Below are 22107 nucleotides of genomic sequence, written 5' to 3' on the forward strand. Positions count from 1 at the left end.
ACAGACTGAAATGGAGGGATAGTTTCCAAAATGAAGGACCAGGGGCAGGGAAGGCTGCTATGGCAGGGATGTGTCCTGAGGCTGAGCAGGGGGACAGTTTATGTGACATGGTATTGCAGACACAGGACAGGCACTTGCTGGAATGGGAGCAGGAGAGGGTGCCCCACTGCAGTGGCAGGCCAGGGCCTCAGGCAGCCTGGCCTGCTTTATGGCCTCCCCTCCCTGGCTTCCTTCTCCAGGAACAATGAGGAAGATCCCTCCCACAGTCTGGAAGATGACCAGGACAAACAGCTCAGCAGACAGGGGAAGGGAGACTTTGAAAGACTGTCAGGCAACTGAACACATCCTTCCCAGGTGACTAGCTGTCCTGCAACAGCAGCCCTACGTGCTGGCCCTCTTTTGTGTCTACGGCTACATTTAGAATGATTCAGCTGCTGGGCGGTAGAGGCACACGCCTTTAATCTCAGCACTTGGGAGGCTGAGATGGGCAGATCTCTGTGAGTTCAAGGCCAATCTGGTCTACAGAGTGAGTTCCAGGGCATCCAGGGATACACAGAGATCCTGACTTGAAAACCAAAGCCAAAACCCAAAGTCAAAGAAACAAAAAGATTCAGCCACTTCCTGTAGTTCGGTGGGGACTATCTGGGTAGAGCCAGGCACTGTGGTGATATAGATTCTGCTGTGGGAGGAAGAGATAGGATTCCTCTCTGAACACAGAATGACAAACAGGAATCTGTAGCTGAGTAGCAGGAAGGGGTGGGGATGAGACATTTCAAAAGGGAAACAGGTATGGGCAAGGGTTCTTGTTGAAGCTGCAGCCACCAGAGTGTGGGACACAGTAGAGGTTGAGGGGGTTAGATACTGGTCCTTGCTAAACTGAGTTAGTAGAATTCTTGTTTGGTTTGTGTTTTCAGAGACAGGGTCTCTTTAGCCCAGGCTGTCCCTGGGACTCACTGCATAGCACAGACTGGTCTCGAACCCACAGCAACTCCTCAGTTTCTGCTTCCCAAACACTGGGATTACAGGCGTGAGCCACGAGTTAGGCTTCGAAACCAGAACCCAGAAGGACCTAGGGAACTTTGGGAGCCTGAGTAAAGTTTGGCTGGGCAAAGGATTTTTACCACTGTCTGAGTAAGATGGAGCAGAGTTCGAACAAGGCCTTCTCCACACAGGCTGTTCATTTGGGAGGGGAGGAGCTGAGGCACACATGTGCTGGTGGGTTCATTTCCATCTCTCTCCCAGACAGGGGTTAGAGCCCAAGCCACCTCAGACTGGTCAGAGCCACCTCAGGCTGGACATTGCAGGGCTGGGAGGCTGCTGACGCCAAGACCCAGCAAACACAGTCATTACCAGGTAATGAGCTCATTAGGAGGTCAGACAAGGTCATTACTGAGTAATGAATCTGCCCCCTGCAGAGTCACCTGCCTTAGGTCAGTTCCCAGAAAACCTCTGTGTGGCCAGTGCCCGAGGGTATTCAGCCCCCATGGAAGGAAGCCATGGACTGCAATGACATGCTGGCCCCCATTCTCTTCTACTCAGATTGGAAACAGATTCCCCAAGTCCAAGATCCGGAAGTTTGCTATTCTGTGTGAGCACAAATGGGCTCTCCCCACCACCACCACCACTTTCTTGGCAGCAAAGAGTCTCACAACTCTGACAGGAGGGGAAACTGAGACAAGACCATGGGAAGTATGAGTACCTCGCAGGGGCTCAGACGGTCTCAGGAGAGGTGTTTGCACCCTCCCACTTGGCTATCCTTGAACAGTGAAGGAATTAGAATTTTCCCAGACATTTAATGCTGGAGGAGAGGAAAGCCCGGCGCATCAGCCAGAGGGGTACTTGTCCTCCAGAAAGATTTCACAAAGTGCTGAGAACCTGTTAGATGGCCTCGCAGGACAGACTAGAGCAGAAACAGCCACAAGTCAGTAATGGGCAGGACCACACTGACCAGGATGGCTTAGCTGTTTGCACTTCTTGTTCTCCACTAAACCTAAGCCTACCAGAGTCAGCCCGGGAGATCAATGGGCCCTGCTCCTCTTCTCAGTGTCACCACAGATCTATCTCCTGTCTCTGCTTGTCAATACTACTTGTCATTTTGTCTGTTGAGAGTGAGCTTGTTAGGACTGCCAAGGTCCAGCTTGTACCCTAGAGACTCTGGTGACAGGGCCACCGGAGCTCTATGTATGAGCTGAGATCCTGGACAGGCTGTACACATACAGCCATGCCCTGACCCTGCTCCTTCCAACTCTCCTCACTCTATCACATTCAAGAGGAAATGCCAGGGCCTTAGAGCGGCACAGATGATTCAAAAAGCTAGTCAGGCCAGCACTTGGGAGGCAGAGGCAGGTGGATTTCTGAGTTCAAGGCCAGCCTGGTCTACAGAGTGAGTTCCAGGACAGCCAAGGCTACTACACAGAGAAACCCTGTCTCGTAAAACCAAAAAAAAAAAAAAAAAAAAAGCTAGTCAGGCAGCTTCAAGGGCTCCATGCTGGCATGCACCTTCACCAAGAACTAAGACAGAGTTCCAGAGAAGAGGCCTGGGTTTGGGGTACTTGTGCTCTGACTCCTCCCCGCTAGGGATGAAAAGTTAGTGCTCCCTCCTCCTCTAGAGTCGCCAGAGTTCCTCCAACATGGCTGAGTGCTCTCCTGGCTCTGGGAAATAAATCCTATCTTGGTGACTGCCAGGGCTTAATAGTATAATAGTGGCAGTAGTGACGACATTAAGTCACACGAGGAGGCTGCCAAATCTCCATCCCTGCTTGGAGCGCCAGGTGTTCTGCCCCCACTGGCCTTGTTCAGGAGTTAATGAGTGGTTTGGTCACTGACTGCCCTTTTAGAAGGTTCCACCTGGATGCACAGAGCCACAGCAGGGGCCAGATGGGGACAGCCTTGCAGCCAGGCTCCCTGTGCCACAGTGCCTGGCCTAGCCCTGGTCCCTCTATGCAGGGAGCTAAGGGGCTGGCTGGCTCTGAGACGCTCCCAAGAGGAAGCAGAGGCTGGCCTGCCCTTGCTCCTTATTCTGTGCCCTCCAGCTCTGCCCCTGCTTTAGCCCATCATTTCCTTTCTGAAAGCAACATCTCTCCAAGTAACCATCTGGGTGAGGGGTGTGTGCTTTCCCACCACAGCTTCTGCCTTCAGATCTCAGCCTTGCTACCACCCATCAGACCTGTGCCAGGCAAGATCCAGGGTCCTGTTCATGTGAGACAAGCACAACAGCCCAGAGCCTTCCCACCTCGTGCCTTCTCCTTGAGCTCAAGAGGCTGGGCATGGTGTGCAAGTATGTGTGTGTGTTTGTGTGTGTGTGCGTGCATGTGCATACAGACAGGTGCACACACACTTGCCTTCCAGCTTTCACCTCTGCAGCCTTGCTCTGGCCCCCTGGGGTCCCCTTCCTGCATGACCTCTGCCACAAGCAGTCTTAACAAAGTGTGGACCTCTCTGTAGAGGCTTAGTTTGTAGCTCAGCATAGTCATAAATATCCCGAGTCAAGTATAAACCCACGAGAACATCCACTTCTCTGCACACAGTACTCCTGCCTCTAACATCTGCAAGCTTAGAGTCTCTATTGGCCTCTGTAACCCTCCTAGCTTGTTAGGCTTCCTGGGTACAGACTTGGTTCAGGAAGGGAAGAGCCCCTCCACCACACAGCCTGGAAAGCAGGCCTGGGGCAGGGATTCAGGGCTTTGTAGTCAGCAGCAGGGGTTTGGGGAGAGGCACGGTTAATGAGCTCTAGAATTCATCTGGGCCAATACAGGAGGTCCCAGGGGAACAGGTAAGTCACCAAGAACAGGGGACACTTAAGACGCTGAGTGTCACATTCTCATCTCCTGGCTTTACCTTACATGAGCCAGAGTGAATGAACTAGAAGGGAAACAGGCGGTCCCCCACCAGGCTGCCACAGACAGTTCACAGCACCCCGACCCTCCGCACATGTGCACACATGCAGTTACAGGGATGCAGAGGCTAGCCTCTGCACCTGGGCACACAGATCCAGCCTTGGCTCCCAGCACTGCTGGATCCCCACAGAGTCCTCCCTCCTTACAATTTTCTTCGGAGGTTCCAGGGCACTGAGCACCCAGAGTGCTAACAACACCCCAGGGACGATGAGAACAACATGCTCATGCTTGGTGGGGAGATCCTGCCCTCTAGAGGGACATAGGACCCACTGTACCATGAGCATGCACAGCTCAGGATGTACAGGGCTGGGAAAGAAGGAGGCTCCCCAGAAAGTGAAAGGGTACTAAAGACAGTCAGGGGAGGAAAGATTAGCTAGGGTAGTCATGGCCCCTTACGGGGCTCGGCAGGGTGAGTGTGAGTGCTTAACCTTGGACGGACATGTTCCATATTATTCCTTCGTCAAACCTTCAGCACATTTAGCAACACTAAGGACCTAGCTATGTGCCAGACTCAACACAGAAGAGCCAACTATGGGTTCAGGCACCTCACTGTGGAAGGGCAGAGTCACTGAAAAATCACTGTAAGCCAGATGCAGTGGTAGGAGCCTACAACCCTGGCTACTGGTGAGGCTGAGGCAGGAGGGACCATTTGAGTGCAGGAGTTCGAGACCAGTCTGGGCAACATAGTAAGGCCTTGTCTCAGAACGAAACAGAAACGCACTGGAGAATTGGCTTGATGGTTAAAGTCCCATTCGAAAGACCTGGGTTTGAGTCCCAGCATTCACATGGAGGCTCACCACCCTCTCAGGCATCAAGTGGTACATGACACACATGCACACAAAACACTCGTTTACATAAAATAAAAATTCTAAAAAAAAAAAAAAAATCACCCCCAAACTAAACAAAAACCAGAGCTAGCTGGGATAGGTGGAGTGCTTCCTCCGAAGGAATGAATTCCGGGGTTTAATCTCCAGTCTGACTGCATTAACTGGGCATGGTAACAGACACCTGTAATCCCAGCACCCAAGAGGCAGAGCAGGAGGAATTCAGTCAGTCCTGGCTACATAAGGAGTATGAGAGCAGTTTTGGCTACATGAGACCCCACTTAAGAGACATTGTGAAGTTACTTGCGGTTGAGGCTTCCTTTACTTGTGAGATTGGGTGGGCAAGGAAGGTTCAGGGTCCCAGTGGGAAAAGCAGAAACGTAGGCAGAGGAGAGGCATGGAGCCTATGTATGTAAAGATGAAGAGGGTGGCAAGGGTGAGTGGTCAGAAGAGGTTAAACAGGATATGAGCAGGATAGGCATGAGATGGGCTGGGGTTCAGCAGTCTCTAAGTCCCTCAGAAAGGAGGGTAGAGGGGCGAAAGCTCAGAGCTGGAGACGCCAGTGAGAAAGATGAATTCTCAGTCGTGGCTGGGTGTGCTATGTGGGAGACACAAGAGACAGAGCGGCTAGAGTGGCATAGGTTGCTGTGGCCAGGACAACGTGAAAGGAAGGGAAGGGGGGCTTTGATTCTGGCCTTACGGTGTCTTGGCTTAAGCAGCCATTGCGCCATGTGCTATTGCCGCTGCCTAGAGGCCAACCTAAGTCTCATATGGGGGCCCCCAGCCGACAACATGGTCCCTAAGGCCAAATTTCAAATACCCCTGCCTACGGGCACAGCCCTCCCCCATACCCGCGGCCTCCCCGGAGCCCCAGCCACTCAGGAATTGGCCCTGCAGGGGTTCCCCCAGGCCCGGTCGTTCCCACAGACGTCCCAGGGCGCGTTCCCGCGGGCCCCGCGGTCGCTAGGCTGCAGGTTGGGGCCCTGGCCCTCTCAGCGGGGCTGGCAGAGAGCGGTGCAGACGGCAGCGCATGGCGGCAGAGCCCGGGCGCTCGTGGACTCAGGCGCGCGGCGCGTACGGCGTTAGAGAGGCGCTGAGGCGAGGCGTGGGCCGCCGGCTAGGCCCGAGCTCGCAGCCCAACGGGCCGGTTCCCGAAGATGCCCGCGCCCCGGGCCGCCTGGCTCGCCTGCGTGGCCAGCTGCGGGTCGAGGCGGCGGCGCGAGCCGAGGCGCCGCGACTGCTGCGGGTGGTGGAGCGCGCGGGCGAGCGAGCCGGGGCGGCGGAGGCCGGCGAGAGGAACGACGCGCGCAGCGGCGGCTCGGTGTGCTCGGTGTGCGGGGAGCCACGCGGCGGCGCCACCTACCCCGCGGGCGTCCTGGAGGTGAGCGAGCGGCGGCTGCAGGAGGGGCTGGCGGCCGTGCGCGCCGAGCTGGGCGCGGGGCTCGAAGCGCTGCGTGCGGAGCTGCGGAGCGAGCTGGACGCCTTGCGCGCCCTGCTGCCGCTGCCGCCGCCGCCGCAGCCGCTGCCGCCGCCCGCCCGCCGCGAGCCCCGTGGCCCCGCCCTGCTACGGGCGCTCGGCACGGTGAACGCGTTGGTTTCGTCCTCCAGGGCAGCGGAGAACGGACCGGACGCCCCCGCGGACGGCCTGGCGAACCGAGCCATGGCCCGCAAGAACCACAAGAAAACTCCAGTGCCTCCAGCGGCTGCGCAAAGCGGCGGAGACTGAGGGACTCCGGAGTCCCCAGAAGCGGGCAAATCGGCCGGCCGGTATGCGGTGCTTCTACAGACTCCCCAGATGCCGCCAGCTGACATTCCATTATTTAGAGGATGGGCGGCAGAGGCTGACTCTGGGCTGTAGAGACCCCTTTTGGCCTTGGAGCTGGGGAAGAATCTGAACCAGAGTGACGCTGCCTGAGAGAAGCAGCTGGCCGAGCCAAGGGATCTGCAGCCTGGAGGCAAATGCTTGCTGTTGTCTTTAAAGTCCTAGAGAGCACTAGAATAGTGTCAACTATAATGGACTTTAGGAACCTAAGGTAGCTGAGGACAGTGTCACTTCAATGTATCCCTCTACATGACATCACTTTCCTAGCCACCACAACTCTACTGGTAATGGGGCCACCCTTCTGCTGTGGTATCATGTTATCAGTATCCCTTGGACTCAGCCTCAGACACTGATAAGGACGACATTTGTGCCCTTACTTAGCCTCCCAACAGTAGCCCAACACCAGCTTCTCTTTAGAAAATACTCTACAAGGCAAGCCTGGTTTCATAGCGCTTGCTGTCTCTTTCAAAACCAGCCAATTCGGTGCCTCCTGTTGGAGCCTGCTTTTTCTTAAAAACTGGCCTCAGAATTTCAACCCGGGTCATCATTTTAATTGGGCACAGTAACTCCCTTTGTTGATCACCCAGATTGTTAAGTATAATAAAATGCAGTTTCTGGCATAGGTGGCATTACTAAGATGTACTGACTTTCTCCCTTCCCTCTGACCAGAAGACTTAAATAATGTGTTGTTGCCAGTGGGTATCTGAGTGGGTCTCAGTTTTGGAATAAATTTTTATGGCCATGGTGGGCAAGAGGACTGTCACCCAGGAGCCTCTCAGTTCTGTGGCCAGGAACATTGAGACTGCAATGAGGTTAGGGAGGATTCTCTACCCGCCATCCCCTTGACTACTAGGCATACAACCCTTACCAGACGCGTTAGGCCAAGGTCACTGCGCACGATTTATTGTGGAAGCACTATTGTGGAATCATTGCTGAACCTAGGGACCCTGCCAGAGCCACAGGCCAACTCCCAAGCCCACAAGAGCCAGGTGCAAACAGGGCAGGGTAGAGACTGATGATCGGATGGATGCTTCGGGAGAGGCTGTTATCCTGCGCTCTCCAAGAGGCTGCTGGGGGCGGAAATTATCCGTGAGTGGTCTGGGGTGCAAACCTGGTGGCCCGGTCTGGAGCACGGCCTGGAACTGAACTACCTGAGGGTAGGCAAAGATGGGTCAAGATGTGACAGGGCAGGTGGAGAAGGCTGCAATGGGGGGTAATAACAGACTGGGCGTGGAGGAATGGCAGTGGCTCCCACCTGCGCACGCCCAATGGGTACGGTGTTTTCAAAGACAGTCCAGAGCACCGCTGGCTCACAGCCCGGCGTGGTCAGAGACCCAGAGTATCGGTAGTATCGCAAGAGCCCCAAAGCACTTGGCAGCAGAGAGGCCAGTGCAAAGGTGGACGTCAGATTCACAGCTACCCCTGTATAGAAGAGAAACTGGAACTTGCCTCTCCTGCTCTTGCTCCTCACCCTCATCACTTCCAGCCCAGATGGGACCCCACAGCTCCTTACCAGGTGAAGATAAAGTTTTCAGGCCAGACACAATGGCAGAGAAATTGGTATTGTCCCTGTCCTCCTCCTGTGGAAGAGTTTTAGTAAAAGACATTTTGATGTTCTCTACCTCCACCCCCTTTCTCTCTCCCCCTCACTACCCCCCCCGTGTGTGTGTGTGTGTGTGTGTGTGTGTGTGTGTGTGTGTGTGTGTGTGTGTGTGAAGGTAAAATAGCTGGGACAGCAGTGGGAAGGGCCCAGCTGGAGGCTCTGGGAGGTCTGGGGATGAAGAAGATGACCTACCAGGAGGCCCAGCAACACTCCATCACTTTGGCCCCCACCTCCTTGGTGGGGAGTTCCCTGGGCATCTGGATGTGAACTGACTGTCCTCATGTCTAGCTTCATTTATAGAGTGTCCCCTGCCACCTCCCTACATTGTGTGTAGAGCCTCCTCTTCTTCGGTCATGAGGATTTGGTCTCATCTGCGTATCCCATTGTTAAAGCTGCTCAGCCCATTTGTGTGCATGTGTTGGTGGTGGTGGTGGTGGTGGTGGTGGGGAAAGTGAGCTCTTCTGAGTTCCCTAAGCCTTTCAGACCTGAAGATCCCTGGTCCCTCCACACAACTCCAAGTCCCTGTTTCTGGAAACATGCATGGGGCTACAGCCCCTTCCTCACCACCAACAGCACAGCCAGTATAGCAAACCCATCTGGTTGGCTCCGTGCATCCCCCATGCTCTGGTACTTTGTGTTCATGTGGACCATGTGCATCTAGGGGATACAGACCAAAGGTAGTGACCAGCTGCTGCTCTCTGCTCCCTACACCTGTCTTCCTTCTGGTCCACCCTGAACCCACCTCCATAGAACCATGCTTCTCATCCAGGCTGTGCTCGGAGCCTTGGTGCCCTGGGCTGCCCCAGTGGAAGTGCAGCTGCAGTAGCCGGTACTCTGGTGATGGGAGCCCAGCCCCTTGGATGGCTGGGCAGTTCTGCTGACAGGAATTTACTCGCAGTAGCACTGAAGGCAGGAAGCACATGAGAGTTTTCCTCACCAGCAGACTCCCCAGGGTAGGAATAACACTGTCACTAGCAGTTTCAGTTATGAGGACCTTGACTTCTTTCCAGCATCTTGGCATCTGGACATGAACTGATTGTCCTCAGAGGTCATGGCTAGCTTCATTTATAGAGGGTCCCCTGCCACCTCCCTACATTGTGTGTAGAGCCTCCTCTGCTCTGTCCCCGAGGATTTGGACTTGTCTGTGTATCCCATTGTCTGCTTAGCCCATTTGTGTTGTGTGTTGGGGGGCAGTGAGCTTTTTTTGAGAAGCTGGTGTCTCAGCTCGTCTGTGGGTCCTCATCCCTGTGTATGGGTGAGGTTCCTGTAAGCTGTGTGGAGTCCTGCTTCTGTGTAGCAGTCTTAACCTTATAACGCTGACCTGTGTGGCCATCGTTCTCCAGGATCCAAGGATCTTGAGGGGCTGAATCATAGCCTTGAAAGATGAAGGGCTTAAGAGTGTAGTCCCGCTGGACCAATCGAAGGTCAATGTTGATAGGGGACTGGGTTGGGCCCCCACAGGCAGGTGCTAGTTCCTTCCAGTGGGCAGGGCCTGAGAAAACAAGGACTAGAGTCTGCAGCAGGGGTCTCGAAGGCAAGTCTGGGAGTACAACGAGGAGGGATTCCATTTACCCAGATGCCCTCCCTCTGCCCTCCACACACCTGGCTGCAGCAGCACCCATCTGACTTATATGTCTGCAAGCATACTGGCACAGAGAGATAAGGTAGAAGGATCTGGGACACGGCTGCATACTCAAGCTGGGGACCATCCCAACACACACATGGTCTAGCCACACCCGTAGACTCACAGACCCTGACAGCAGACACACAGAATCACAGTGTCCAGTCCTTTGGAGCACAGGAGCTGACAGAGACCAGACAGATCCACATAGCCTGTTACAACTGTTCTCACCACACTTTGGGTCTTGGGAGTCGTAGCACCAGGTACCTGCAGACAGGAGGCAGGGAACCACAGTGGTTCCCTATAAAGTTCCATCTTGACCCCAATCCAGGAATGGAGACAGGTAGAGGCTGTTCCCTTGTCAGTGTGTCTCCTCCCCACTTGCCCCATCACCGGTGGGTAGGTGGTGTCAGGCAGAGCCTTGGTGCTCACCACTGGAGTCCACCTGTGCCGCCAGTTGTATAAGGAGGAAGCTGAGCAGGAAGTCCAGGGCCCACATGATGCTGCAGTGGCTGACTCTGGAGAACTGCAAAGTGGACGAGGAATGTACAGCCAGGCTAACTAAGAAGGCTGCTCCGCATTCATTGGTAGGTGAACTAGAGGTCTGGATAAGCCCTGTGGACATGCTGAGGTGGGGCTAGAGTGGGTGGAGCCCAGGTAGAGCCACTAGGAATGGAGGTGGGCTGGAGCCTAATCTTCAGAGCTGCTGCAGCCAGTGTAACTGTTGTTGGCATTTCTCCCGAAGGGTGTCTCCTTATTACTCTTACAGCAGTGAAAATGGGTAACAGAGACCAGGAGTGACATGCCAAAGTCACCGTCAAAGAAATTAGTTCAAGAGATGAGGGCACATTGAATCCTACTACCCAAGACTTAGGCTAAGAGGCATGGCTATTCCTTCTCATGCTACAAGCTTGAGATTCCAACCCGTTCCAAGTCCAGGTCCACATCTGCTTCCTATTGATGCTCGTCTGAGGATCAATACCCTCCCAAAGACAAAGGTCTCAGGAGAAGCTGCAGTCCTCCTGTGGGGATACTACAGTGGCTCTTGGTTTCCTGATGTGTTCTGCACATGGGCACCATGTCTGAGCAGGTTAGGCTCACCAATGACTATCAGGGAGTGGGCTGGAGGGCTGCTCCTCTCAGTATTCCAGTTCTCAGCATCTCTTTCCCATAGCCCAAGGGAGGTGGGGTATAGCTTAGTGGAAGAGTACTTGCTTAGCATGTCTCCTTGGATTCTCCCTCAGCACTGCAAAAAACCAACAGCAACTGCTGGAGGACCAAGTTCTTCCTTGAAGAGAGGACAGGGAGGAAAGGGCAGTGTTGGCAGAGCCCCAGGCACCCTGCTTCAGATGTGCTGAGGGCAGAACGAAGCTCCTGTCCCCACCAAAGGCCTCAGCAGATCCTTCTTTACCCAACCCCTTTCCAGCCTTTGTGACAGCCTGCTGTAGTCATTGGCCCTTCTGAGTTAGGTTAAGCTGGTTAGGACAGTGAAAGTCTGGTTTGATTACAGCTGAAAGTCTGGCTCCTGAGTTTGACCAATGAGGGCTCTTGCATGTATGGGGTGCAAATACATAAACTCATGCACACACAAAAACGATAAAAATTAAAATATTGTGTGGGGCATGGAGGTGCACACCTTTGTGTGCAGTTTTAAAAAACATGCTACCACCTTGCCCGGATTGCGAGGCGGGGGGACCTGCTGTGCCACCAGCCCCTCCTGGCTCCCTTTTGTTCCACCAGACTTAGCTCCAGGATCCTCAAAACCAAGCCCTAACCTGGCTTCCTTTTCTACCCACCTTTGCTCCAAGAGGGGATTGCATTACCAGCCCACTCCTGGGACCCTAGAATCCGAGGACAAAAGACACACACTCAGCCTTGTTACTTTAACTTGCCTGTTAAGCACAAATCTTTCCTGCCTGGAAATGCATGCCCTTTCCAATTTATTATCTCCATCTCTCCTTCTACCCTAAACTTAGTGGCTTGTTCTATTTAGCCCCTGCCAAACATCTTTAGCAACCCAGCCACAGGTCCTCGCTGCCCACAAGATCTTACATGGTTGCTGTGTCCCTTTTCCTCCAAAGCATGGCAGAAAAGCTCTCTCTCCTTCCCTGTGTCTCCTTTCCTCTTGAGATCTCGATAATACGCACGCACACCCCACACGCACGCAAACATTGCTATCAAGAATCCTGGTGTCTCACAGAAATGAACAGTAAATGCTGTTTTTGCTTCTCACCCCCAGCAGGCTGAGTGCCATAGTGGGTGGGTGTAACCCCCTCTTTTCAGGAGAGGCCTCAGTCCAAGGCAATATGCTTTGCAAGTCTTTAGCAACTCAGGACTTCTGGAAAGACAAGATCATCCAACTTTTTATAGATTGAAATCCTCTCAGATGACTCAAGCCTTTCCAGCCCTGTAGGAAAAGGCAGTCCTGGGTGTAAGTTGCCAGCCGATACCCTCCAAGCAGCAGCTCCTGCTGGAAGGAGCTGCTTACGGCCACCTGGATGGTTAGAGATGAAGTCCAGCGCCCTCCCTGCAGCTTATCTCACACTGGGCACTAGTAATGGGGATACACCAGCCCTGGCATTGACTGTAGTGAAACTTCAGAGGAGTGTGGCCCCTTGCCATGCACCCTGCAGAAGCTCCAAGCTCAGCCATCTGGTCCTCAACCAAGGGATGTCAGAAGCCAACTGGATGCCTGTAAGGGCTGAAAACTTAGGAGAGCCCTGTTGATGGGGCTGGGCCACAGCAAGAACTGACCATGCTTTTTCCATAACACAAGTTTATTTGGCATTGGATGAAATGGTTCTCACAGCATCTTAAGAAAGGATCAATGCCAACCTGACCAAAAAATACACCCAAACTAAAACCTTTAATGAAAGGAATATGTAAAAACAGGCATTGAGACAATGTACAGTATCAAATTCCACTTCAAGGCAGGTCAGAGGGCACCTGGCCTCAGAAGAGTGGCAAGGCAGTCCTGGGAAAGGGGCCTCCTAGGAGCCTGTCCCTCTGGGGCCTTGCAGGATGGGTAAAGAACACACAAACCTCATCAAATCTTGGATTTGGGATTATTCACCAGTGAGAGCTGGCAGACTCCAGTGCTTGGAACTGGAATAACAATAGTCCAAACAGCCCCCAACAGAGGCCTTCCATGCACCCTGAAGGCATGGGGGACGGACCCCACAGTCCTGGCAAGCCTACCTCTGCAGCACCAGTCCACTTTAGGTCACCCTCTCCACTGGGCCTCCTAATCTCAACCCCAATAGCCATTTGGTCCCCACGTAAGTTCCAGTTTGTACAGTCTCCTGAGGCACTGGTGTGTGGTCCTTAGGGCTCTTTTGGGTGGCCTGGCACCAACACAATTCCCAACTGTTGCTCTGGAGCATGGCTGCCCAGCACCCAGCACTTAGGACTTGCTGGAGGCATGATGAACTTCCTGATGTCCTTAGCAATGGGTAGAGGGGGCAAGGGCCCTCTGCAGAGGGATGTCTGCAGCAGATGGTCTGTGGGCCTTGACATGGGGCGGACTATCTGTAAGCAATCATATACCCCCGTCAGCCCTGGGGATCTGAAGATGCTCCGTATGGGAAGGGGAAACATAGGTTCCAAGTAGTGTAAGGCTGCACCTAGAGCTGTGTGGGTCTGATCATGCACAACAGAACAGACACCAGTCACCTCCACTCCTGTTCTCACCTTGACAGGAGTCACAGCCCCAATGACCACAGCCTAGAAGAAGCTCAAAGGTGCAAGAGCGGCCCATGGACAAATGGCTCATGTGGGGTATTGGCCCCTGTCCTGAGCTCCTGTGAACCATTATCACCTGCAAACATTTTGGCCACATTGGGACACACACACAGATATAAAGACCCAGACATCCAACATAGAAAAGACACGAATGTGCTAAAAATTGCACAGAACCTTCCTTAATCTCCAAACCTTAGAAATGCTAAAGGCCTGTGTCAGGAGACAAGACCACTGCATGGAGCTGGAGCTGGAGCTGGCAATGGAGTCCTTTGGGCAAAATCCCCAGGTACCCGGTTGCTGTGTAGGGCCTGAGAGGCATGTATGTGGCTGGCAGACACTGGGCTCCAGCAGTGTTCATGGGGTGTAGTGGACTCAGATGACAACTCAGGATGTCCACTTGAACAATTCTCTTCCCAAACAACCCTTTATGGCACAGATAGGATGAACGGGCATGACTAGACCCAGTGGTCATTCACCAGCAAGCAGAGCACAGGGATCCAGAGTGTGGCAGAGAAAAGCCAGCATGCCCCAACCCTCCACAAGGGTCTAGAGTCTACTCCTGGGGAGCCATGCAGAGGTATACCATGGAAGAGTGCTAGGAATGAGCAGGGCCTCCTGCCACAGTGCTGGCCTCAAAGCAAAGCTAGAAATGGTGTGGCAAGTTCAATTTCCTCCCAGGGATTGATCGGCACCTTGAAATTGCAACTGGCCCCGGGACAGGAAGCCCCCAGAGAGCCAGTACAGCAGCTGCAAATGCTTTCCCTGGAAGCAGTTCAGATGCTCTGCTGCCTCTAAGCAGCCACTAGCGCTAGCTCTACTGTGTCTACACTGGCTGATGACTGGCTCCTAAGGGTGAGAGTGCAGTAAGCAAGCCCATCCAAAGATGCACTTGGTGTAAGTGAAGCCCACTGCCTCTGCTCTCTTGGAAACGTGTGCTTTCAACACCTGTGTCATTCCACCATTTAAAGAAGAGACTAATAGCCCCCAGGTAAAGACGGTACAGGCACTTGCTCCTCTCTGAGTGCCTGATTTCAGTTTCTATGTACACACCCGCAGCTGGTGGGGATGTGGTAGTGGAGTAGGGTCCTGGCTATGACAGGACCCCTTCAAGTCCCCCACTGAGATAGGTGTCTTCTGGACAAGAAACATACACTCCTAGCCCACGGGGGGCCACAAGCTGAGCCACCTAAACCACAGTGTTGAGGGAAGCACGGGGGAGGCGCCCACCCCCTGGTGGTGCTTCTGTAGCTGGGGTGCTTCCACTCTGGGCGGGATCAGGAGGCACCAGCAGGGCACTGCTACTGTCTGTAGAGTCTTCCAGATCTGCTAAGGATGTCTCTGCAGGGGGCAGCGGCTGATCCAAGTGCCTGGGCAATGCACCTTCAATGCCACCATCCCTTGGGGTTGGCAGGCTGGCCTCCACAGGCTCAAAGGCATCGTCATCTGCAGGGGAACAAAAGGATGTCAGATGTAAGTGAAGGCCTGGGCAGAAGTAGGTTCCTGTCCTAAACATGCCCTGATTTCTGAGTGCTAACAGGACCCAGGGGAGCTCCTTGCTTAATGTTCTAGCAGACCAAAGTTCATGGTAGGTGAAATGCAGTGACCACTCATCAGAACAAAGGGAGAGCAGAGGGGGACCTCCTCTGATTCAGCAGGGACATAACACCAAGGGCTTCAGCACAACTTTGCAACCAGAGCAAAGTGGGGGTGTGGGGGTGTGGGGGGTGGTGTTAATGGGGACGGGCAGCCTTGACAACTACTGCTGTCAGCAGATAGCCAGACCAAGGCACTCCTCAAGTCTACGTTGCCTTGGACTTTGGGCTGTTTCTAAATGCTGGTGATGAGGCCTTGGCTATGAACAGTCTCCAGGACTCCAACCTTGCCCTGAAGCCGAGGCCGGACAGAGTGGGGATCTACAGCCATCTAGTACAGTCTTGGCAGAAAGCTTTCTCTCTCAACCTCTCTGTGGTGTGAAGATCCAAGAAGGGCTTCTATGCTAGGCAAACGTGCTGACAGTTGAGTTGTGCTCCCAGCTGTGACTGTAGCCTCTAAGAGGAGTTTCTGACAGTCTGATCTGAAGGCAGGAGTCATATTCTCCTAGTCCTAGATCACAGCAGTGTTAAAAGTCCCACTCTGATACAGAGTGCAGGCCTGTACGGAGCCAAGCATGTTCCACACAAGGAACAGGACACGACTGCTGCCTAATGAGCCAGGCAAGGAGCAAGGATAGAAGGGACGTACTGGACACTCCTAGGGTCAGGTAGAGAACAGCAACTCTCAAAGCAGCTTTTTGACACAACAGGAGGAATTGTTATAATGGTGTCTTTATGGTTTGGAACAAGCTCCTGATCTGGGTCAGGACCACTTCTGTCCTTAGAATCCCTACTGCCTACCTCCCCCAACCCCCAACTGCTTCACAAAATGGGCTGAAAGGTCCTGAGGGCTGTACCACTAATAGGTGCTCATAGGAGGAAGAGAAGGATGCTGTCCTCTGGCTCCCCAGAACTCTCAACACCCCTCTAAGGAGGCCAGGACCAAATGCCTTCTGTGGGGGCAATCTTGGAAGGGGTCCTAAAAATTGGGAAGGCAGCCAGAAAGAAAGGAGGGTTCCCAGGTCCCAGCAAAGCCTGTGGTCCTGAGTCTGAATTCCTCACAGCTTGACAACTCCATATTCCCTCTCCCTAGGGTAAACAGGCACCTGCAGGGTCGTAGAACACACTGTCTGGGTTGATAGAGGCCTCATAGGGTGGTGGTGGATCATCCGGCTGGTCCATGTCTGGGTACTTGTAAGCTGTATAAGGAGGCGGAGGGTCGTGGAAATGGAAAGTCCCACCTTCCCCATCGTCAGAAAGATGTAGTGGCGTGAGGCCTGTGCCAAACCCATCTGGACCATAGTCAAAGCCAGGGATCCTCCGGCCAAGGTTGAAATGGTGCACTGAGCAGTCAAAATAGAGAAACAGGAGGGAAGCTGTGTCATTTGGAGCAAGCTACTGGTTCCCAAGCCTCAATCCCAGTGTCCCTAGTCTAGAGCCAGCCACATCTGACATGTCACACGAGACCCTGATTTGGCCAGAACCTCCCATCTCTGGGTCTCTCCAACCAAAGTGCCCTCACCCCACTTATATGAAACCTATTCCAGCCCTGTCATTGGACTGCAGAAGGAACCTTGCATTGCTATAGCCCCCAGGTTCAACTCACTTTTGGGTATCCATCTACTATAGAAGTAAGTGACCATAAGGCAGACTAGGAGAACTGCTGCCCTGCCCATGGCCTAGGACACACTGCAGACCCTTCACGGAGCAAGTGAAATCCCTTGTAGCTGCTGGCAACTTGCTCCCAACCTTCTTATTGCTAAGAAGGAACATTCCAGTGAGGAGTAGTAGTCTTTGGCTAAGACTTTTTCTCAGGTGCCTGCTGTGGCTACTGGTATCTGAGCCTCCTCCTCTCACAAGTGGCCCATACTCACAGCTCATCACAAGAAGTACGTGGCTATTCAGGGATGTTGCTCTTGTTATAGAGCTGGGAGGATAGAAGGTCTACCTTGAACTTCAGCCCATAAATAACCTCTCAGGTATCCTGTTTCTCTGGCTACCCAGGGGGTGTTCAGCCACAAGGAAAGCAGGTGTGTGGCTACAGAGGGACACAGCTCAGACAGGGGGACCTGGAGACCTAGGGCTGGGTGTGTGTGTGTGACTATTGTGGCCCTTGGAGGGCACTCACAGTTTGCTCCAATCAGGGACTCGATGCGCTCCCGGCGCCGCTGGCGTAGCCGGTGGACCATGAAAAGCAGCAGCGAGAGGATGAGGAAGGAGGAGATACAGCTGACGACCAGGCGCATCCCACTAGCCATGGAGTCAAACAGGCTGCTGCCATCTATGAGGAGGGGTGAGGAGGAAGGAAACCAGCGGCTCTGAGAAAAGAACTTGCAGGGCTACAGGTGGGGTAGACAAATGCAGGCAAGCTCTGAGTGTCTGGGCTGGTCTGAGCTTCTCCTCCACACCCAGTGCTTTTACAATGCTCTTGACAACTTTTTAGTACAGAGGGTAAAACAAAACTTTTCAAAATTGAGACGACTGACACAACACTGAAAACGCGGGAGGGAGCACAGCTCTGCAGTCTCCGGAGGCTATCTGCCCCACCCCGGCTCTCTCACCCGCCACTACCGTGTGAAATGCTGCTGTCACTGTCACGAAGCAAGGAAGCGGAGACTTCTGTCCTTGGCTGAGGGAGCTGGGCTGTGACATATCTTAGGGGCCAGGGCCCTTCCCAAGAGTATGTGTGTCTAACAGCGACAGAATAACAATACGGGTAAGACTAAGCCTGAACTCTGAAGGACTGCACGGAGGAGAGCTGCGACAGTGTCCTCCAATAACTGTCTGGGCCAAGATTCACAAAGGAGAGTCGCCCTGGTCACTGCTGACAAAGTCTTTCACTGTAGCTATGAGTCTTCAAGCTACAGTAGAGAGAAGTCACAGTCTCAGTGCACACCTAGCCTGGGCACGCCATGCACTGCAGCAAGTTAGGTCTCACTGGATAGCACATTTGCCTGTACTGCACACGCCTGGAGCAAACTTTCTAATAAGGTACACACTTGCGCAGGTGAGGAGGGCAGAGGCAGCACCAGCAACCTCTGTACTCAATCTTAGGGAAAGAAGATGCTAAACTGGATGCACTGGAGATCAAGAAGCTTGTCCTGCCTGTAGGGCCTTCCTCAGACCTTCTGTTTTCAGTGGTCCTGACTAGGGAGGGAACACTACTGGCCTTTAATAAGTCTAGGCCAGAGAAAAGGCAGCCAGGAAGTCCCTTACCAACTTCACATTGGTTCCAAGATAGACATGGTATACATGGGGTCTCTAAACCGGGAAACAGGAGGGCCCTGCATCCTCGATGACCTACAAAGCTTCAGATCTAGAGCTGTCTACTCTCCACCTTTACAACAGTTTTGGAAGGCAGGTCCTCAAAGACTAGCTAGGAAAAAATACTCCACAACCAACACATGAACGGTGGCTACAGAGTCTTAATAAATCCTGCTGCCAGCCAGCTGGGTCTAGACCAGTACAAATGGCCCAGATAAATCTGCCCTCTTCTCATATGACCAGGAAGTGATGCTTAAGATCGTGGAGAGGATACGTGAAAAGCATCTACCCAGTCTATTAGCTGCCTGTTTGCAGGCCTCTAATGACGGTCTAGGATCCCTGCCTGAGGGATGATAACAGGCCTACTTGTGGGAGGCCAGCACCAGGTTCCCAGGTGAGTCCTAAGGGTGAGTCCCGGGTAAGTCCGAATTGGTTCTAACAATAAGTCCCAGGGCTGGCACTGTTGGGAGCAGGAAGACATCATCTAAGAAAAGCCACCTACAGTCAGGTACAAAAACCAAATGGGAGGCCAGAGGTCCCAGGACACACGAGGGACTTAGCCACTCCACGCAGGACTTGGTACTGGTTAACTCTTTTCCAGCCCACATACTTATTTCCCATAGGACTGATGATAACATTTGTTTCCAGGTCCTTCACAGTACAGTTATATAGCTTCTTTGGTGAAGTACAATTTAAATGACTGTTAATACAGTTGCATTTTCTTCTTACTGAGGTTTTAGGGTATTTTGTCTGGCCTGGAACATGCTGTGTAGCCCAGGACAGCCCTGGCCTTTCCCTCTTCCATGCTACAGGCTTGTGCAGTCAAGCTCTATTCTGCAGTGCTGGAGATCAAACCCAAGGACTTGTGTGTGCATGCTAGGCAGACATGGTATGAAATGTTATGTTCCCAGTCTCCAGAGTTCTTCATATATTCTGAATGTAAGAATCGTGATGGAAATTATGTAAGCAGCATGTGTGTCTTTTCAGCTCTTTGTCAGTGTATTTAAAGGAGCAAGTTGAAAGTGTAATGAAATTTAGCTTAGCAATCTTTTAAGGATCATACTTGTATTTAAATGTTGGCCTAGCCCACGGCAAAAGATTTCCCCTTCTATTTTCTTACAGAAATTTCATAACTTACCAATTTCAAATCTGGCTAATGAGAATTCTGAGTTACTCCTGTGCAGTAGCAGGAATGGCATGGAGGCCTGTATGGACAGCTGACTGACCCAGCACTATCTGCTCCAAGACTGTGCTTGCTCTACTGAGTTTCTCTTCTTTGTTATCAAATACGAACTGATTACACTGGGATTACTTCTGTCCTTTAATTCATCACCCGTAGTCCAGTTCCTATTTACAGCACACTGTTCTGATTAATAAGACCGTAGTCTACGCTGCGAATCAGGCATCATAGACCCTCTCTCTGGACTCTCCTACCTCTTTTGTCATTATAAGTAAAGCTTGAAGATCAGCTTAAGAACAAACACCAGCTGCATTTTTGGTAAGACTTATACTTGCATCTATATAGTTAATTTGGGGAGAATTAACATCCATGAAGATGGTATTTTTTTAAGTCTTTGATTTTGTTCTTATCCCAATGTTTTATGCTGGCAGCATGTATAATCTGCAGCATTTACAGTTAGACGTTTCCTGTTTTGGGGTGCTATTTTAAGTGGTACCTTCTTTAAATTTTCAGTGTTTAACTGTTATAGATGGTATACAGAAATACAGTGGATTTCTGTGTATGGATATTATTACATCTAGACCTTGCGGAACACAATAGTAGTTGTACTAATTTCCCTGCAGATCCTCCAGGACTTTCTCTGTAATTACATCATTTGAAAAGAGTGATGCTTTCACTTTTCCTTTCCTCTTGCAATGACCCTGGCCTTGAAGAAATGCTGTCTCCTTGCATTGCTGAAGGGAAAACTAAAGGTGATTGCTGAGACTCACTTCCTACTGTCTCTACTCCAGGTGACAGGTTTGCTCAGTTCCTAGGGAAGGCCTCTATGAAAAGGACCAAGAGCCTGTGGGAACAGGCACAGCAGAGCAGGTCCCAGTTAAGCTGCTCCAGATGCGTAGGAAGGTGGCCTGCAGAAGCTTGGGGCCTGTCCCAACACACTAAGGGTTCTGCTCTGCTGAGAAGTCCCCAGGAATGGGCAGGCTTAATAGGCTAACTATACCACAGATGGGTCATCCTGTGTAGTCTTGTTTCTGCAGAGCCTAGCAGTGGCAGGGTAGCACTAGAAGATTTCTAAGGAGTGGAACTATGAACTCCTTATCAGGTAAACAACAGTATCAGATGATATAGCTTTTGCGAGTTCAAGTTTGACTCCCACAGCTAACAAGCTGGAAAACTGCAGCCATGTGGCTGGTGCACAGGAAACTTTGTGACTACCCAATTAGTATACGTATGTTCATGACACTGGACAGATATATCCATACAATGAGAAAACTGTTCTGTGGAAAGGAAGAGGGCCAAGTGTCAACCTCCCTAATCCCACGATCTCTGCATCTGGTGTGTTTCGCCAAGAGCACAGCCTCTGCACTTACTGCAGTCAACTGCATATCGGATGGTACATGTGCCAGATGCCTGCTTCAGCCCAGCCTCAGACACAGCCTCTAAAGGACCGCTCTATTCTCCCACCTGAGCTCCCCTCCTAGAGGGATGATAATGGCACTTCGCTCAGGGGACAGTACTCACTCTCTCTTCCATAGAGCTCCTGGAGAATGAGGACCTAATGTTCATGCCTGGCCAATCTGCTATTCTGTGGGCCTACCCACATTACTCTCACACAGCGGCATCCAAGAGAAAAAAGAAATTCATGCTTTCAATTCATATTCCCTGAGACCCAAGTTCATGCTGAAATGTCAGTGGTTCTGAGGTACCACAAAGGAGGGCACCATGTGGTGTTCTGATCAGGACTCAACCCTGCTGGGTTTCCCCCCACAAGTGGATATAGATCCAGGGCTTTGCACTGCTAGGTAAATGTCCAAGCCCCATGATTGTTCTTTTGTTGCTGGTGGAAGGACAGTTATCCTGCAAGCTGACTACGCAGTGTGCACCTCAAGAGCACCACCTAGTGGTGAAGAGTTTTACCTTATCACTAGCTCATAATCCTTCAACATAATCAAGGATTATTGATTTTATCACTTTCCACAACCCACCATAACATGAAGAGGAAGAACTCACGTAAATTTCAAGTTTAGGAAGTGAAAGACAGGTCTGAAGCTGCCAAGTTAAACTGTAAACAGTCAGCCATGTTGAGATTCAAGTTTATTTGTAAATATTACCTTAGAGTAAGAATCAGGCAAAGTGAAGGATGGCAGTCATCGGGGCATGTCACAGATGCCCACTGAGGCCCCCGAGCCAGCTATGTCAGTACATGTTGCCAGCATTGCTGTGTCAGGAACAACAAGCTCTTGACAAGTCTCATCACAGCTTTTGGCCAAGGGGTGGCTATCTCACCTGGGTCCAGACACATGAATTTGCAGCATTCCTTAGGGTCCTTGCGGTACTGCTGACACCCCTGGGGCCGCTCACACAGGGCAGCAACACACATCTCAGGCTCCCCTCGATGGCAGGTACAGCTCAAGCATGGGTCATCTCCCTTGGGAGTGAAGTAGAACCCTTCATCCACCACATTGTCTTTGATATCAACACATGTCTGACCTGCAAGGGGCACACAGACACGGACATATGCACTCAGCAGCACTGAGCCCCAATCCCCTCCAGCACCTGCACCT

The 22107-nt window shown here is 52.2% G+C and overlaps 3 protein-coding genes across 6 annotated transcripts in view; 1 reads left to right on the forward strand and 2 right to left on the reverse strand.

The window, feature by feature from the left end:
- Positions 1 to 5703: 5703 nt before the first annotated feature.
- Fam246c (family with sequence similarity 246 member C) lies at positions 5704 to 7162 on the forward strand. The gene has a single exon (XM_085832254.1). It carries the CDS (start codon positions 5751 to 5753, stop codon positions 6444 to 6446), a length of 696 nt encoding a protein of 231 aa, XP_085688380.1. The 5' UTR covers positions 5704 to 5750; the 3' UTR covers positions 6447 to 7162.
- Positions 7163 to 7290: 128 nt separating this feature from the next.
- On the reverse strand, positions 7291 to 10372 carry LOC110312077 (carbonic anhydrase 15). Of its 3 annotated transcripts, none has more exons than XM_029470267.2 (8): positions 10199 to 10370; positions 9998 to 10033; positions 9467 to 9685; positions 8888 to 9048; positions 8710 to 8802; positions 8056 to 8122; positions 7798 to 7964; positions 7296 to 7693 (listed from the first exon to the last, which is right to left on the reverse strand). In XM_029470267.2, exons 1-8 carry the CDS (start codon positions 10263 to 10265, stop codon positions 7481 to 7483), a joined length of 1023 nt encoding a protein of 340 aa, XP_029326127.1. In that variant the 5' UTR covers positions 10266 to 10370; the 3' UTR covers positions 7296 to 7480. The 3 variants fall into 3 exon arrangements, with proteins under 3 accessions (XP_029326129.1, XP_029326127.1, XP_021041288.1); XM_021185629.3 differs by having other exon boundaries at positions 7300 to 7693; positions 9467 to 9637; positions 10199 to 10368; XM_029470269.2 differs by lacking the exon at positions 8710 to 8802 and having other exon boundaries at positions 7291 to 7693; positions 10199 to 10372.
- Positions 10373 to 12525: 2153 nt separating this feature from the next.
- Positions 12526 to 22107, reverse strand: part of Dgcr2 (DiGeorge syndrome critical region gene 2) — a 50695-nt gene continuing 41113 nt past the window's right edge. For both annotated transcript variants that reach the window (XM_021185478.2, XM_085832434.1), the window contains exons 7-10: positions 21830 to 22033; positions 17228 to 17380; positions 16206 to 16442; positions 12526 to 14950 (exon numbers count right to left, since the gene is read on the reverse strand). In XM_021185478.2, coding sequence (XP_021041137.1) covers positions 14694 to 14950; positions 16206 to 16442; positions 17228 to 17380; positions 21830 to 22033 — 851 coding nt within the window. In that variant the 3' untranslated portion in view covers positions 12526 to 14693. The remainder of the gene's footprint in view (positions 14951 to 16205; positions 16443 to 17227; positions 17381 to 21829; positions 22034 to 22107) is intronic.

The sequence above is a fragment of the Mus caroli genome, unplaced genomic scaffold (assembly GCF_978045245.1).
Source record: "Mus caroli unplaced genomic scaffold, Mus_caroli_1 scaffold_17, whole genome shotgun sequence".
Classification (NCBI taxonomy): Eukaryota; Metazoa; Chordata; class Mammalia; order Rodentia; family Muridae; genus Mus; species Mus caroli.